At 35.1% G+C, this 14,231-nt stretch overlaps 1 protein-coding gene across 1 annotated transcript in view; it reads left to right on the top strand.

Moving 5' to 3' along the window:
• Positions 1 to 14,231, top strand: part of rapgef5a (Rap guanine nucleotide exchange factor (GEF) 5a) — a 105,771-nt gene that overhangs the window by 55,365 nt on the left and 36,175 nt on the right. The window contains exon 9 of the mRNA XM_079829926.1: positions 3,422 to 3,550. Coding sequence (XP_079686052.1) covers positions 3,422 to 3,550 — 129 coding nt within the window. The remainder of the gene's footprint in view (positions 1 to 3,421; positions 3,551 to 14,231) is intronic.

Genomic DNA, 14,231 nt, shown 5'->3' with positions numbered 1-14,231 from the left:
CAAGTTATAGCCATTTATTATAACATTATTCTAGGCGTTTTTGAGTGAAAACAGGTGTATTTTCTTTACTGACAATGTAGATGTGTCCAAAAAAGTTCAGGGAATAAAGTAAATAGAAAGATCATTATATAATAACAGAACACTGGAACGGTGTAACACAAACACAAACTGCATACAAATAGAGAAATATACTGACTTTTATGGGGATTAATATGGGGACTAATGATCAACAGCCGTTTCTGTTTGGCTCAGGGGAACAACCCACATGCGTTTCCTTGACGAATCAATGCTGCAGATTTTGCTGACGCATCCACGCTCACCACGGAGGCTTTGAAGGATGAGATTCTCCTCTTTACTGTGCATTTTACAGCATACAGATTGGATTAGCGGTTTAAAAGTGATTAAACATTTTAGAACGATAGTTATTTTTAGCCGTGGACGGCTGTCTCTGTCTTTAAGGGTTAAAGGGTGTGTTAGTAATATGAGCTCATTAAGAGACTATAGGTACAATCCTTTGGGACCATGTGCCGGACGCGCCGACCTTTTTTTTTCCTGTCATTAAACTAGCAAAAGTGTATTCGGACACGCCCTTAAGGTGATGATACACGGGGCAACTTTTTGAGCAATGTTGCCGAGCAGTGTTGCAAAGTGACGTTGCTCGGGCACTTTTCCCATTGAGAATGGGCAACACATTTCTATCTGGATACTTTAGATCGTTCATAGGCCCTGTGTCTCACCTGGTTACCCGTTGACGACAACCTTGTCCAGCAACATTGCTCAACAAGTTGCCCCGTGTATCATCACCTTAAAGGGATAGTTCACCCCAAAACAAAATGTTTATGTTTATCTGCTTACCCCCAGGGCATCCAAGACATAGGTGTCTTTGTTTCTTCAGTAGAACACAAATGAAGATTTTTAACTCTAACCGTTGCAGTGTGATAGTCGTATAATGCATGTCAATGGGGATATTATGAGAGCAATGAGAGTAAAAACACATAGACATACGAATCCTTATTAAACCATGCGGCTCGTGGCGACACATTGATGTCTTAAGACACGAAACGATCGGTTTCTGCAAGAAACCCAACAGTATTTTTTTTTTTTTACCTCTTATCAGACGAATGTCATCTAGTTTTCCCAGCGCCATAACTTCTGGCGAATAAGGTCAAAATACTGGCGCGATCAAAGATATATATATATATAGGTAGATGCCTAATCCGACCGATCCGTGCAGGCACTAATGAGGAATCTATGTATATATATCTATGATCGTGCTGGTATTTTGCATGTATTTTGACCTTATTCGCCGGAAGTTATGGCGCGGGGACGGCAGATGCAGAGCCATAGAAAAAAATGAAATGCATGTTTAAATATGGATATTTTTCTTACACAAACGCATCGATTTGCTTCAGAAGGCCTTTATTAACTCCCTGGAGCCATGTGGAGCATGTTATTTGACGGACATATGCATTTTTTATGGACTTCAAAAACAGAGCAACTATTACTGCCATTATAATGCTTGGATTATCCAGAACATTTTTAATATAATTCAGATTTTATTCGTCTGAAAGAAGAATGTCATATACACCTCGGATGACTTGAGGATGAGTAAATCATGGGCTTATTTTCATTTTTGCGTGAACCATCCCTTTAAGTGCACCTGCGTCGTGCGCTTCAGACCATGCGCTCAGATCGTTAAAATAGGGCCCTATATTTTAGTAATAAATTTGTAAACTTTTTCTCCATTATACCCCTGATGGAGTTTTGGTTCCTTGCCACTGTAGCCTTTGGCTTGGCTTGCTAAGTTGGGGACACTAAATTTTCAACTAAATATTCAAATAAATTTTCTGCTACTGTATATTACTGATCTGCCCGCATTGTCACTGTATGATAATTTAAATGATCTGATGACATCACCGTTTTCTCCAGAGCGGCTGTACAGCCGAATCAAATTCTGTTGCAGTATTTGTATGAAGCTGCTTTGAAACAATCTGCTTTGTAAAAAGCGCTATATAAATAAAGTTGACTTGACTTGACTTTAAATCAAAAGTAGTTTCTGTTCATATTATTTAACCTGAGCTGACATATTGAACAGTTGTATTTTTACTAACTAACATTAACAAAGATTAATAAATACAATCATGGGCGTCGGAACCATTGTATATGGGTGGGACAAAACCCATCCACTTTTCAAGACCATTGATATCGGACCCACTCACTTTTATCGTCTCTAATTCAGCACATCTCTGTTTACCTACCCCTAAACGATAAACACTTAATATTAAACACACGTTAGACATTTTATTTTCACTTTTCGAATATTGCCTTTAATTTTTATTGAAAATAAATGCCTTTCCGATCTGATATACAATTGGAAAAGAGAGTAGAGTGAGTTCGGCAAAAGGCGGATTCGAACCTCGGGGTCGGTTCGCGTCAAAACTCTCTGCAATGCGCTTTAGCCCTACACTATTGCCGCTGTTTATCATTTGGTGTCTTCTGTAATTTTATCTGGCCAAATTGTTGGTAATCAAGGCGGGCTATTTGCACTTAATGTAAATATCGTCTACTCCAGTAAAAATGTTCCATGGGGGAGGACCCACCCACATTTTTTGGCTTCAGACGCCCATGAATACAATAAATGTATTCATTGTTAGTTAATGCCTTATTAAAACCTTATTATTAAGTGATCAAAATCATTTACAATGTTACAAAATATTTATATTTCAAATAAATGCTGTTCTTTTGAACTTTATGTTCATAAAAGAATTCTGAGAAAAATGTTTCCACAACTTTTTTCAACATTGATAATAATCATAAATGTTTCTTGAGCATCAAATCGTCATATTAGAATGATTTCTGAAGGATCATGTGACACTGAAGACTGGAGGAATGATGATAAATTCAGCTTTGATCACAGGAATAAATTACATTTTAATATACATTCACATAGAAAACTGATATGTTGAATATATTTCACAATATTCCCATTTTACTGTACTTTTGATTAAATATTTGAAACCTTGGTGAGCAGAAGAGACTCAAAAACATTAAAATCTTCCTGGCCCCAAACTTTTGAATGGTGATGTAAATTCAAACCTGGACATGTATTTAACTACAAAGTATGACTGAATCTACTGTAGATGCCGTCATTCCTCTAGCCCCGCCTCTCTATGGGCGGAGCCACACAGACACGCCCTCTCTCTCTTTTTCAAACACACTCTCACATGCGTTTAGAGTTTCTTCCAGAGGAAACTTCCCACAGTCAGAATGAAGGAGAGGATGGATCCCGCGGTTCACACACAGTGACTCCCGCCCGTGTCTGGACTGGATCTGGAAGCGTGGCTGCTGTGCCTCTCGTGTGTGTGTGATGTCGTGGGGTTGTGGATTAAAGTATCTGTTTTCTCTGCCTCCGGCTTTCCAGCAGGCTGGCGTCTGCGCTCTCCGAGCTCCAGATGACTTCTCGCGGTTGGAGGTGGTCCAGCGGCTGGCCAAAGACGGGTATCGCTTCCTTCAGAACCAGAACTACCGGCTCCCGGACCGCTCCGCACAGGTAGGACGTCTGTAGGCGTCTGTTGGCATAGTAACAGCAGGGCAGGGGTCAGATTATCAGGTCAGGTCAAGTGTGTAAACTCACCTTATCAACTAGTTGAAGTGTTTTTTAAACACTTTTAGAGTGGCGTTTTCTAAAGCTCACAGGTCAGACACAAAAATTATAGAAACCATATAGATTGACAGATAATTTTCATATTTAAGTTTAAGATAATTTTTTCATTTTTAGGTTTTTGGCACTATTATAACTAAATAATAATTGGACTAGTATGTCAGAAGACAGTATAAATATATAATATTAATTGAGAATATTTTACTATTAATATCCATAATTAGGTACAGTTATATTATTATTGTTGTTGTTGTTATTATTAATTTTACTTGTATTATAACATTGTATTCATACAAATATATTTTGCAAAATAAATAATTGCAATATATGTGCAATAATAATAATAATATGAATAGGGTACATTTATATTATTATTATTTACACCATTGTATTAATGCAAATTTACATTGGAAAATAAAATAAATGCATTGTTATTAATAATAATAACATGGTACAGTTATATTATTATGAATATGATTGAATATTGTTATTGAATATTTTTTATTGAGTATGAATATTATTATTATTTACATAATTGCATTCATATATATATGTTTTGCTAAATAAATAATTGCAATATATTTGCAATAATAATAATAATATAAATAAAAATATGGTACAGTTAATGTACATTGTATTAATGCAAATTTATTGCAAAATAAAATAATTACAATATATTTATTATTGTTATTATTATTATTATTATTATTATTATTATTATTATTATTATTAATAATAATAATAATAATAATAATAATAATAATAATAATATGGTGCAGTTATATTATTATTATTATTATTTACACCATTGTATTCATACAAATTTGTTTTGAATAGGATACAGTAATTGTAATAATAATATATAATAATATAATATGATAATAATAATATGAATATAAATGTTATTTTATTTTGCTAAATAAATTAATTGCAATATATTATTATTATTATTATTATTATTAATAATAGTATGGTACCATTATATTATTATTACACTGTTTTATTCATACAATTTTGTTTTGCATAATAAATAATTGCAATAATATTATTAATAATAATAATATTGTAGTTTTATTATTATTATTTATACCATTCATGCACATTTATTTTGATCAAATTAATAATTGCAATAATATAAATAATAATATTGTAGTTTTATTATTATTATTATTTAAACCTTTCATGCACATTTATTTTGATAAAATTAATAATTATAATATATTATTATTTTTCGGGTTATGTTTAACGACACATTTCTCACTACACAGTCAGTTTATCTGACGTGCAGCGGTACTGGTTAAAAAAAATGTTAATCCAATTGATTATTATTCTCAAAGACCCTCTAAAAAGAGTCTGTATTGAAGAGCCAACAGCAAGAGTTTCATATCTGCAGTGAACAGTGATCAGTCTTGAGAGTATGTAGGGTATGAGATGGTTTCCGTGTGTGAGAGTGTTTGGTGAAGCTCACTCATGGCATCGGCGTGGCTGGACTTGTCTGTGAGGATGTGATCTCTCTCTCTCTCTCTCAGAGCGTTTGGGGAGTCGGAGAGAGACCTGGTTTCCCTCTGAAGTGATTAAACATTTCTCATGACTAATGCCTCTCATAAACTGTGCTCACTTCTGTGTGAATCACCCCTCAGGGCTCTTCGGCACCGTTTGCAGCTCATTTTCTGCTGTTTTTACATATGCATCGGGGTTGTGCATTCATCGTTTAGATTACCAAAAGATGCGCCTTTGATTCGTCTGTCTGTAATGTGAGTTTAAGCTCAAGGCCTGGTTACAACAAACTCCTTGAGCTAAGAAAACACTTTATATGCAATTATTTTAAAAAACATAACATTATAAATAACAAATTACCACTAAAATTGTTCTTAACTTGAGGGGTTTGTTGCAACTGACTACAGATCTTGAAAGTAATGTGACTGAATCATTTGGTACACGCCCACTTTTCATCATCTCCTGATGGATAAAATCAAGCCACGCCCACTTTTTCTCTCAGAGATGCATCACATTAAAGAAATCAAATGCATTGTGAATGCCATGTCGTGTTGAAAGTACAGACCAGAAGTTGTATTTATAAGTGTTTTCGTTATTGGCATAAGGTGTTGATGGAATATAACTAAACTCTTTCAGTTCTTTAACCACTACTGGCCACACCAGCCCATGTTAATTAGTGCTCCGTGTGATCCGGTGTAGGACATCCGAGCCGTCCAGGATTGGTGCTCTGGTGTCACTAGCGGTCATAAATCACACTGCTGAAGGTGTGGCGATCTCACTTCCTGTCATTGAGCCGTTCTTCTGTAATGCCATGGTCACACACTATAGGACTACAGGCGCCAATTGAATGAATAAGTCAATAGCAGAAAATGTAACAATACATAATAAATCTATAATATTAATATTATAGATTAATATTTAAAAAATATTTGTATTTTAATAGAGTTAGCTTTTATATTAATGTTTCCGTTTTAAGTTTTAGTCATTTTATGTTTTTGTAAAAGAAAAATCTGAAAACTTTAATGTATTTTTATTTTAGTTTTAGTAATTTCTGTACATCTTGATGTGCACAGGCCTTTACACCCAAATTATATCCGAAAGACCAAAAGATAATTTAAAGTCATTATTGTGTTAATAAAGCATCAAACAGACATTGCAAAAAATAGCTTTAAAAAAATCATATTTTCTTTGATTCAACATATAATTTACTACACATAAACGTTTAGGCTACAATAGCCATTTTTATTTTTCAGAAGCTGCATCTGAATTGGTATTTTGATATGTTTACAGACCAAAACAAAGAAAGTCATAAAAGTTTGAAACGACACGATGGTGAGTGAATGTAAATAAACAAAACTTTCCTTTTTGGGCAAAGTATTTCCAAAATTATTTTATTTTATTTTATTTTATTTTATTTTATTTTATTTTATTTTATTTTATTTTATTTTATTTTATTTTATTTTATTTTATTTTATTTTATTTTATTTTATTTTATTTTATTTTATTTTATTTTATTTTATTTTATTTTATTTTATTTTATTTTATTTTATTTTATTTTTTATTTTTTTTTTATTTTATTTAATTTATTTTATTTTATTTTATTTATTTTATTTTATTTTATTTTATTTTATTTTATTTTATTTTATTTTATTTTATTTTATTTTATTTTATTTTATTTTATTTTATTTTATTTTATTTTATTTATTTTATTTTATTTTATTTTATTTTATTTTATTTTATTTTATTTTATTTTATTTTATTTTATTTTATTTTATTTTATTTTATTTATTTATTTTATTTATTTTATTTATTTTATTTATTTTATTTTATATTAATTATTATATTATATTATTTTATATTATTTTATATTATATTATATTTTATTTTATTTTATTTTATTTTATTTTATTTTATTTTAATTAATGTATTAATGTATTAATTTATTTTAAATTATTTTATTTTATTTTATTTATTATTTTATAAATTTTATTATTTTGATACTTTAAATATGAAACTTAGGGCCCTTTCACACCTACCTTGTTTGGTCCGGATTTTCGGACTTTTCAGTTTGGTCCGAATCAAAATTACAGGTGTGAAACCTCCCCCTGACCACGGTCCGGACCAAACAGACGAAATTTGGTCCGACGAAAGAGGTAGTCTCGGTCCGGATCAAACTGAACAAAGGTTTAGTTCGTTTCTAGTGTGAAAGCATTTTCTGTATGGTTCGGACTTTCAGACCATTTACAGGAAGTTCCTGTGTATGTTTAAATATTATAATGTATATTGATTATGAAAAGTGAAAAGATGAGCAGTATGTCAGAAGACAGAAGGTCAGAAATGATTTTGACCATTTCATTAAGTTTTTTGTTTTGTAGAAAGCCTTTCTTTAAAGTTAATTTCGTTTTGTATTAATTGTATCTTAATTTTAATCAATGTTTCATCAGGAATGAAGTAAATGACTCTCTTTATGAATGGGCCATTGAATCATTGGTTCACCTGATCGATTCGCTCAAATCATGGATTCATTCAGAAACAAAACGCAGCTGTGTGTTGCTCGGGGACGCACAACAGTTCTGGCTTTAATATCTTCATTGGCAAAATTGAGCAAAAACAGACTTGATTGGGTCTAAAATATAACTTCTTATTTATTGAATTGTTATATAACATCTATATCACATTTGCACTCGTGTTATTCGGGACAAAAGCAGCACTTGTGTGATATTTCTTATCTATATATTCTTATCATGATATAAATATGAGGCATTTTTGCCCTGATGTCTTGAATTTTAGGAGCATAATTATTCTATAGGCCACTTCCGGCAATTCATTATGAATTAATAAATTGACTTTTGATTCCTTAATTTTATATTAAAGTGGCACTCCTAGCCTTCTGTTACACACATTGTATCATTGTAAAAGCAACGGGAAAAAATGCCCCCAAAAAATGTCTTGACATAATCCAGCTCATGTTTGCGTTGGACAGAAGTGCTGCATTGTGTCTTTTCCCGGTTCATGACGTGTGGTTTTATCTCAGACTCCAGAGAGGCCTTACGTAAGCCAGGGTGATGTCTGGAGACACACACAACGCCTGGATTAGACATTTGTCCATACATCTATTTCCTAAAAAGATCTTTATGCAGCTTTTGTAATCAAATCATTTCCAGGGTTATATAATGGGATTTCCTTTCCCGGATCCCGTACGGAGACCAAAGGTTGTGCTGCGGCAGTTTTAGGTGGAGTTTGTGTGTGTGTTTGGGGTGTTTTGGTCCTGTTGCATTGTTTAGAGTACGGATCGTGTTCTTTGGTTTTTCCAGGAATATGGGAGTTTTCTCTGCAACTTTTTGCCATAATTAAGGAAACAAAGCAGGACACACTATCACACACTCTCTGAGCAGAAACACAGGAAAGGAACACAGAGTGCTTCCTCTCGCCTTTCCTTTCCTTTCTGCTGAGTGCTTTGCGTCAGCGAGGTCTGTGGACTGCTTCTCCACCCAGCGTGAGAACGAACGTCACCCGCTGACCCGCAGGACAGGTGGAGACGCTGCTTAAACACACACCGCTGCTTGATAACTGTCATTAGTGAGGCCTGTAGTTAAACGCACCTGCTCGTGTCCTCCCTCATCAGCTCACACCTGTGACGCTCTCTTCTTCTAAAATATTGAGCATTTAAAAAGGGACTTGGGAAGATTTTAACGTTTGGCGAAAGAAGTCTCTGCTGCTCACCAAGGCTGCTTTTATTGGATCAAAAATACAGTAATAATGTGAAATATTATTGCGATTTAAAATAGCCATTTTCTATTTGAATATGCTGTAAAATGACAATATTTTCAGCATCATGTCACATGATCCTTCAGAAATCATCTCAAGAAACATTTATGATTATTATCAATGTTGAAAACCGTTGTGCTGCTTTGTTATTGTGCTTTTTTCCAGGATTCTTTGAATAGAAAGTTCAAAACAACAGCATTTATTGGAGATAGAAATCGTTTGTAACATTAAAAACGTCTTTACTCTCACTTCTGATCAATAAAATAACCTGATAAACAAATATGCGATTGCGATTAATTGCGATGAATCGTTTGACAGCACTCATTAAAATATAAAATAAATTACATGCATTAACTCTTTCCCCGCCATTGACTGAATTTTCTGTCTTTCCGTGTTTTCACTGTTGTACGGGAGGGGGCGCTGTTACACATTCTGAAAGAGTACAGAATCTCCTGATCAAAACACAAGCGAAGAAGAAGCAGAAACAAGCAATATCATATGCAATTTTAATGAAGTTCGTTGTTATGGGAAAAAGGAGGCGGGAACCGGCGAACATTTAACAAACTTTAATAAAAAATAAACACAACCTGAAAGTAAAAGTGGCAGCCCCTCACGGACGACTGCCGCGCACACACATAACAAAACGTAAACAAAACATAACATAAAATCCAGGCCTTCACTGTCGTCGCTCCTCCTTGAGACACAAGGCCGGTCGCCCCGTTCTCACGGTCCCTCGGCCTCGCTGCTTGCCACAGTAATCATATGCATATGTAAAATAATGCAATCATCAACATTAAACGGCTTATAAATCAAAACTGCCTAATGTTACTGAATGAAATGTGGACCCAGGACGAGCGATAGGACAGTGAAGCTTTGAGGTGTTGATGGACTCGTTCTACTCCATCTGTGTTTTGATCATCGCTCTGAATCTGATCCGGACGTAGTCTTTGACAAAAACGTGATTTTCTCAGCTTTTTGTTCAAAAAATTTTTTTGGCCCCACTTTATATTAGGTGGCCTTAAGTACTATGTACTTACATCAAAAAATAAGTAAAATGTACTTACTGTGTTCAAATGGTATTGCAAAAGACCTTTGCTGATATTGAGGTGGGATACGGGTAGGGTTAGGGACAGGTGTGGTGGTGTGGGTAAGTTTAAGGGTAGGGTTAGGTGTAAGGGAAGTGTCAACTGTGTAATTACAAATGTAACTACAAAAATTAATTACAGACGTAATTACATGCAGGTATTTTTTAAAATGTAGGTACAATGTAAAAACATGTATGTACACAATAAGTGCATTGTGTCAAATGATTAATTAAAATGTTAGTACATAGTAGTTAAGACCACCCAATATAAAGTGGGTCCGTTTTTTTTTATTTATTTTTTTAAAGAAACTTTCCACCTTCAAGTGTTGATAAAAAAGCAATGCATGAAGCTCGAATAAAACAAGGTTCTTTCTTTGATATATTGCATGTTCAGATATTCATACAACAAAATATTTTGGGGGCTATGAACATTTTGCGAAAATGATCAAAAATAAACGAAAATATTAATTATTTACAAATCTTAGTGCTGCATGATATACTGAATCCAGCGTTTTCAAAGAAGATTGATTGACATACATGTATAAAATATCACCATAATCCAGCATTGACATAAATGTTGTTTGTATAAGTGTTTTTCTCGTACTAAAAGAGAAACAGCCTTTGTTTCTATAATAGAACCCCAACTTTACTCTAAGGTATAACTTAAATCTAACTTTAAACCAAGATATTTATAGACTGATACTCGTTCAATTACTTTCTCATCTAGTTTGACAAGCATCTTCTGTTTTCCTTGGTTTAGAAAAGCACATAATTTTAGTTTTATCTGAGTTTAGGCTCAATTTATGAAGATTATTCTGAATAATTTTATATGGCACTTGTCAAGGATGGGGCAGAACAATACAAAATTGTATCATACGCATAAAAATTACACTTTGTTACATTTTTTGTTACATTCTGACACAAGTCATTTATATAAATAGTAAATAAAATCGGACCCAAAATGGACCCCTGGGGGACACCATTTTGTATAAGTAATGAAGTGATCCTAAAAGTGCTCCACACGGCTCCGGGGGTTAATTAAGGCCTTCTGAAGCGAAGTGGCGCGTTTGTGAAAGAAAAATTTCCATATTTAAAACTTTACAAACTGTAATCTCTAACTTCTGCTAACTGTCGTGTTCACGAGAGTATGGCGTAGGACGCTCCGGTGATAACATGCTAGTTCTCGTGAGAACCAAGTTTTGTTTTGCTCTATCCTCTCACGCTACACCTGTGTCCTACGTCATACGCTGGAACGCCAATCTCTCGTCAAAACAGCCACTTCAAAACAGAAACAGCCATTATAAAGCTTGGAAGAGCCAGGGCATTTTTTAATATAACTCCAATTGTATTCGTCTGAAAGAAGAATGTCATATACACCTCGGATGGGATGCAAATCATGGGCTAATTTTCATTTTTGGGTGAACTATCCCTTTACTGTGATTTGCTAAAGATTACATTTAACACTGTTATTAAATTATTAATGTTTTTTCTGTGCAGACTAGAAGGTAATGCGTTACATCAGTTGATCAAAAAGGAACATGTTTGGTAAAGAAAGATTTCAAGAGCTGCAGAAGAGCACACAGTGAATGCAATGCAAGTTGCTTTGGATAAAAGCATCTGCAAAATGCATAAATGCGAACGTAAGAGCGAGAGAAAGCTGGATGGTTTGGAGGAGATCAGGTGATGCCGTGATTTCCTGGAGAGCGAGGGGTGGGGTTTTCCAACAGGAACTGGAGGATGGGAAGGTCTGGTTTCGTCTGCGTGCTGTAATGTGATGTGGTTATGATATAATCTGGTTTAGCTGATGGTTCTGGGTGAGCACTGAACCCTCATTATATCTCTGATTGGGTCAGTCTCGTCCTCATGTGGTCAAATATGACGCCAAACTGACCCGTTGTGCTTTCCTGTAGCAAATCCATCATCACATGCTGTGAAAGCATACTTTATTTATTATGTTATTAGTATATAGTCCTGTGAGAACTGTTCCAATGTACCAACAACATTCACCTCTTTCATTCTTCTGTTGCGTAATGCTCTCACTGCCAGCTTGATTTTAAATATATATGTTTTTCATGAGCAGACCGGCTTTTATGGCCAAAATCTGACAGTGTTGACTGTAAGCACAGTTTCTTTAGTGCATTCACTCCCCAGAGAGACGCGGTTGATTTTGGAAAGGCTCGAGAGGAATACAGCCATGGCAGATAAACTATTTGTTATCGTTTGCATCGCTAACATTTTTCCCAGCAGCATCTGGCCGTGTGTTTGTTAATGTAGGTGTTTTTCTGTGGAATTACGTAACTGCAGGAAAATCCTATTAACGTTATTAAACGTAAACACATTTGCTGGGAGAAGCAGCGCAGGATCTGATAGCCGTGCTTGTTTTGGAGTGTTTAGGGAATGTTTGGGAAACATTCCATGTTTGTTCCGGATTGAATAATTTGCGGTCAGACTGGAGTGTATTTTTGGACTGTTCTGGGTTTTTTTTGGAACGGCAATTCCGGTTAAGTAACAGCGAAACCCGAGCTTGATTAAGAGGTCAGAGGTCATGTTTTGAACCCCACGTGTCCGTCTGTCTGAGTGCAGATAATCCATCTGTTTCCCGTCCCGGCGGTCTGGTGATTGACAGGCGACTCCTGCGGCGGCCCAGCATCCTTCACTCTACGGGAGGCCGGGCTAAAATGACCAATCATCACTCACAGTCTCTGAGGCCTGAGACAGGCAGCGTACTCTCCACTGAAGGTCGTTCGGGGATGGAAGCGTCGTGTGCGTCTGAGTTTGAATTGCTGATGGATTTTGTATGTTTTAGTGAACATGTTCCAGAACATTTTGTCCAGGGTTTTGATGCCTGTGGGCAGGTTCAACACGGTTACGTCGATAGCATTGTACTGTTGTCATGTACAGGGGTCAGTGTGTGTCTGAGCACAGATAATTCTTACATTTCAATGGATTTTGAGCCGTTAAATGGTTTGCGCACAGCCTTATTTCTCGTGTTGATGTTGAAGAAAGGAAGTTGGATTGGGAAAAGACTTGTTTTTTAAATAGCTAATGTTCAATTTACATTTATTTGTATAGCGCTTTTCACAATACATATAATTTCAAAGCAGTTTTACTGGATATTTTCATTTCAGTAGCACTTTATTTTACTGTCCTGTTCCCCATGTACATACTATGTAATTATTTGCATTTAAGGATTAGTTCATTTTTAAATAAACTTATAGCTTATAGCTGATAATTTACTCACCCCCATGTCATCCAAGATGTCCATGTCTTTCTTTCTGCAGTCGAAAATAAATTAAGGTTTTGGATGAAAACAGTCCAGGGTTTTTCTCCATATATTGGACTTCAATGGGACCCAAACGGTTCAAGGTCCAAATGACAGTTTCAGTGCTGCTTCAAAGGGCTTTAAACGATACCAGACGATGAATAAGGGTCTTATCTAGCCAAACCATCAGTTTCTGCGAGAAACCGAGCAGGATTTATGCTATTATTTGACCTCTTGGACATTGAACATCTTGGATGACATGGGGGTTAGTAAATTATCAGCAAAAATTTATTTAAAAGTGAACTAATCCTTTAACTGGGTAATAGCTAGGTACAAACCCTAAACCTAACCTTAAAGGTCCCATGGCATGGCATTTTTCTATTATTTTATAGTGTTTCCTGAGGTGTACTTATATTGTTAGTATGATTTTTACATCATAAAATGTCATAATTTAGAAATAAAAGGCATTTTGTCTATACTGCTGTTTGCCCTGTGGCTGACTGTCCTGTTTCAAGAGGCGTGTCTGCTGTGAGACTTCAGTAAAAACGCCCACTGTTGTGATTGGCTGACATCTTTGCATTTTAAATTAGCGGAGGGTTAGCGAGGCGTGGTTTAACGAGGTCTACGAGGCACGAGCTGCTGCCAGAGAGACGGATGGACCTGAGTTCACTTCTCATCAGTTCTCTCAGCATGTCTCAGTTCAGAGTGAACTGTTGTAGTTACTAGAATATACTTCAGGTTATTAGTTTATTTCTAGTCGGAGGGGCTGTCACTCATGTCAGAAAGTTAGTAACTTTAGTAAATTATGGATCAGCGCTGACTCGAGACGCGAACCGTTTAGAACGATTCAGTCCGATTTGGTGAACTGGTTCGGTTCACTAAAAAGAACCGATTCAAAAGAATGATTCGTTCGCGAACCGGACATCACGGAGACGGAGCGATTGCTAACAAAGTTATTT

This window comes from Gobio gobio (genome assembly GCF_949357685.1).
Source record: "Gobio gobio genome assembly, chromosome: 11".
Taxonomy (NCBI): Eukaryota; Metazoa; Chordata; class Actinopteri; order Cypriniformes; family Gobionidae; genus Gobio; species Gobio gobio.
Note: the sequence above shows the minus strand (reverse complement) of the source record. Positions and strands in the feature narration are given on the sequence as shown.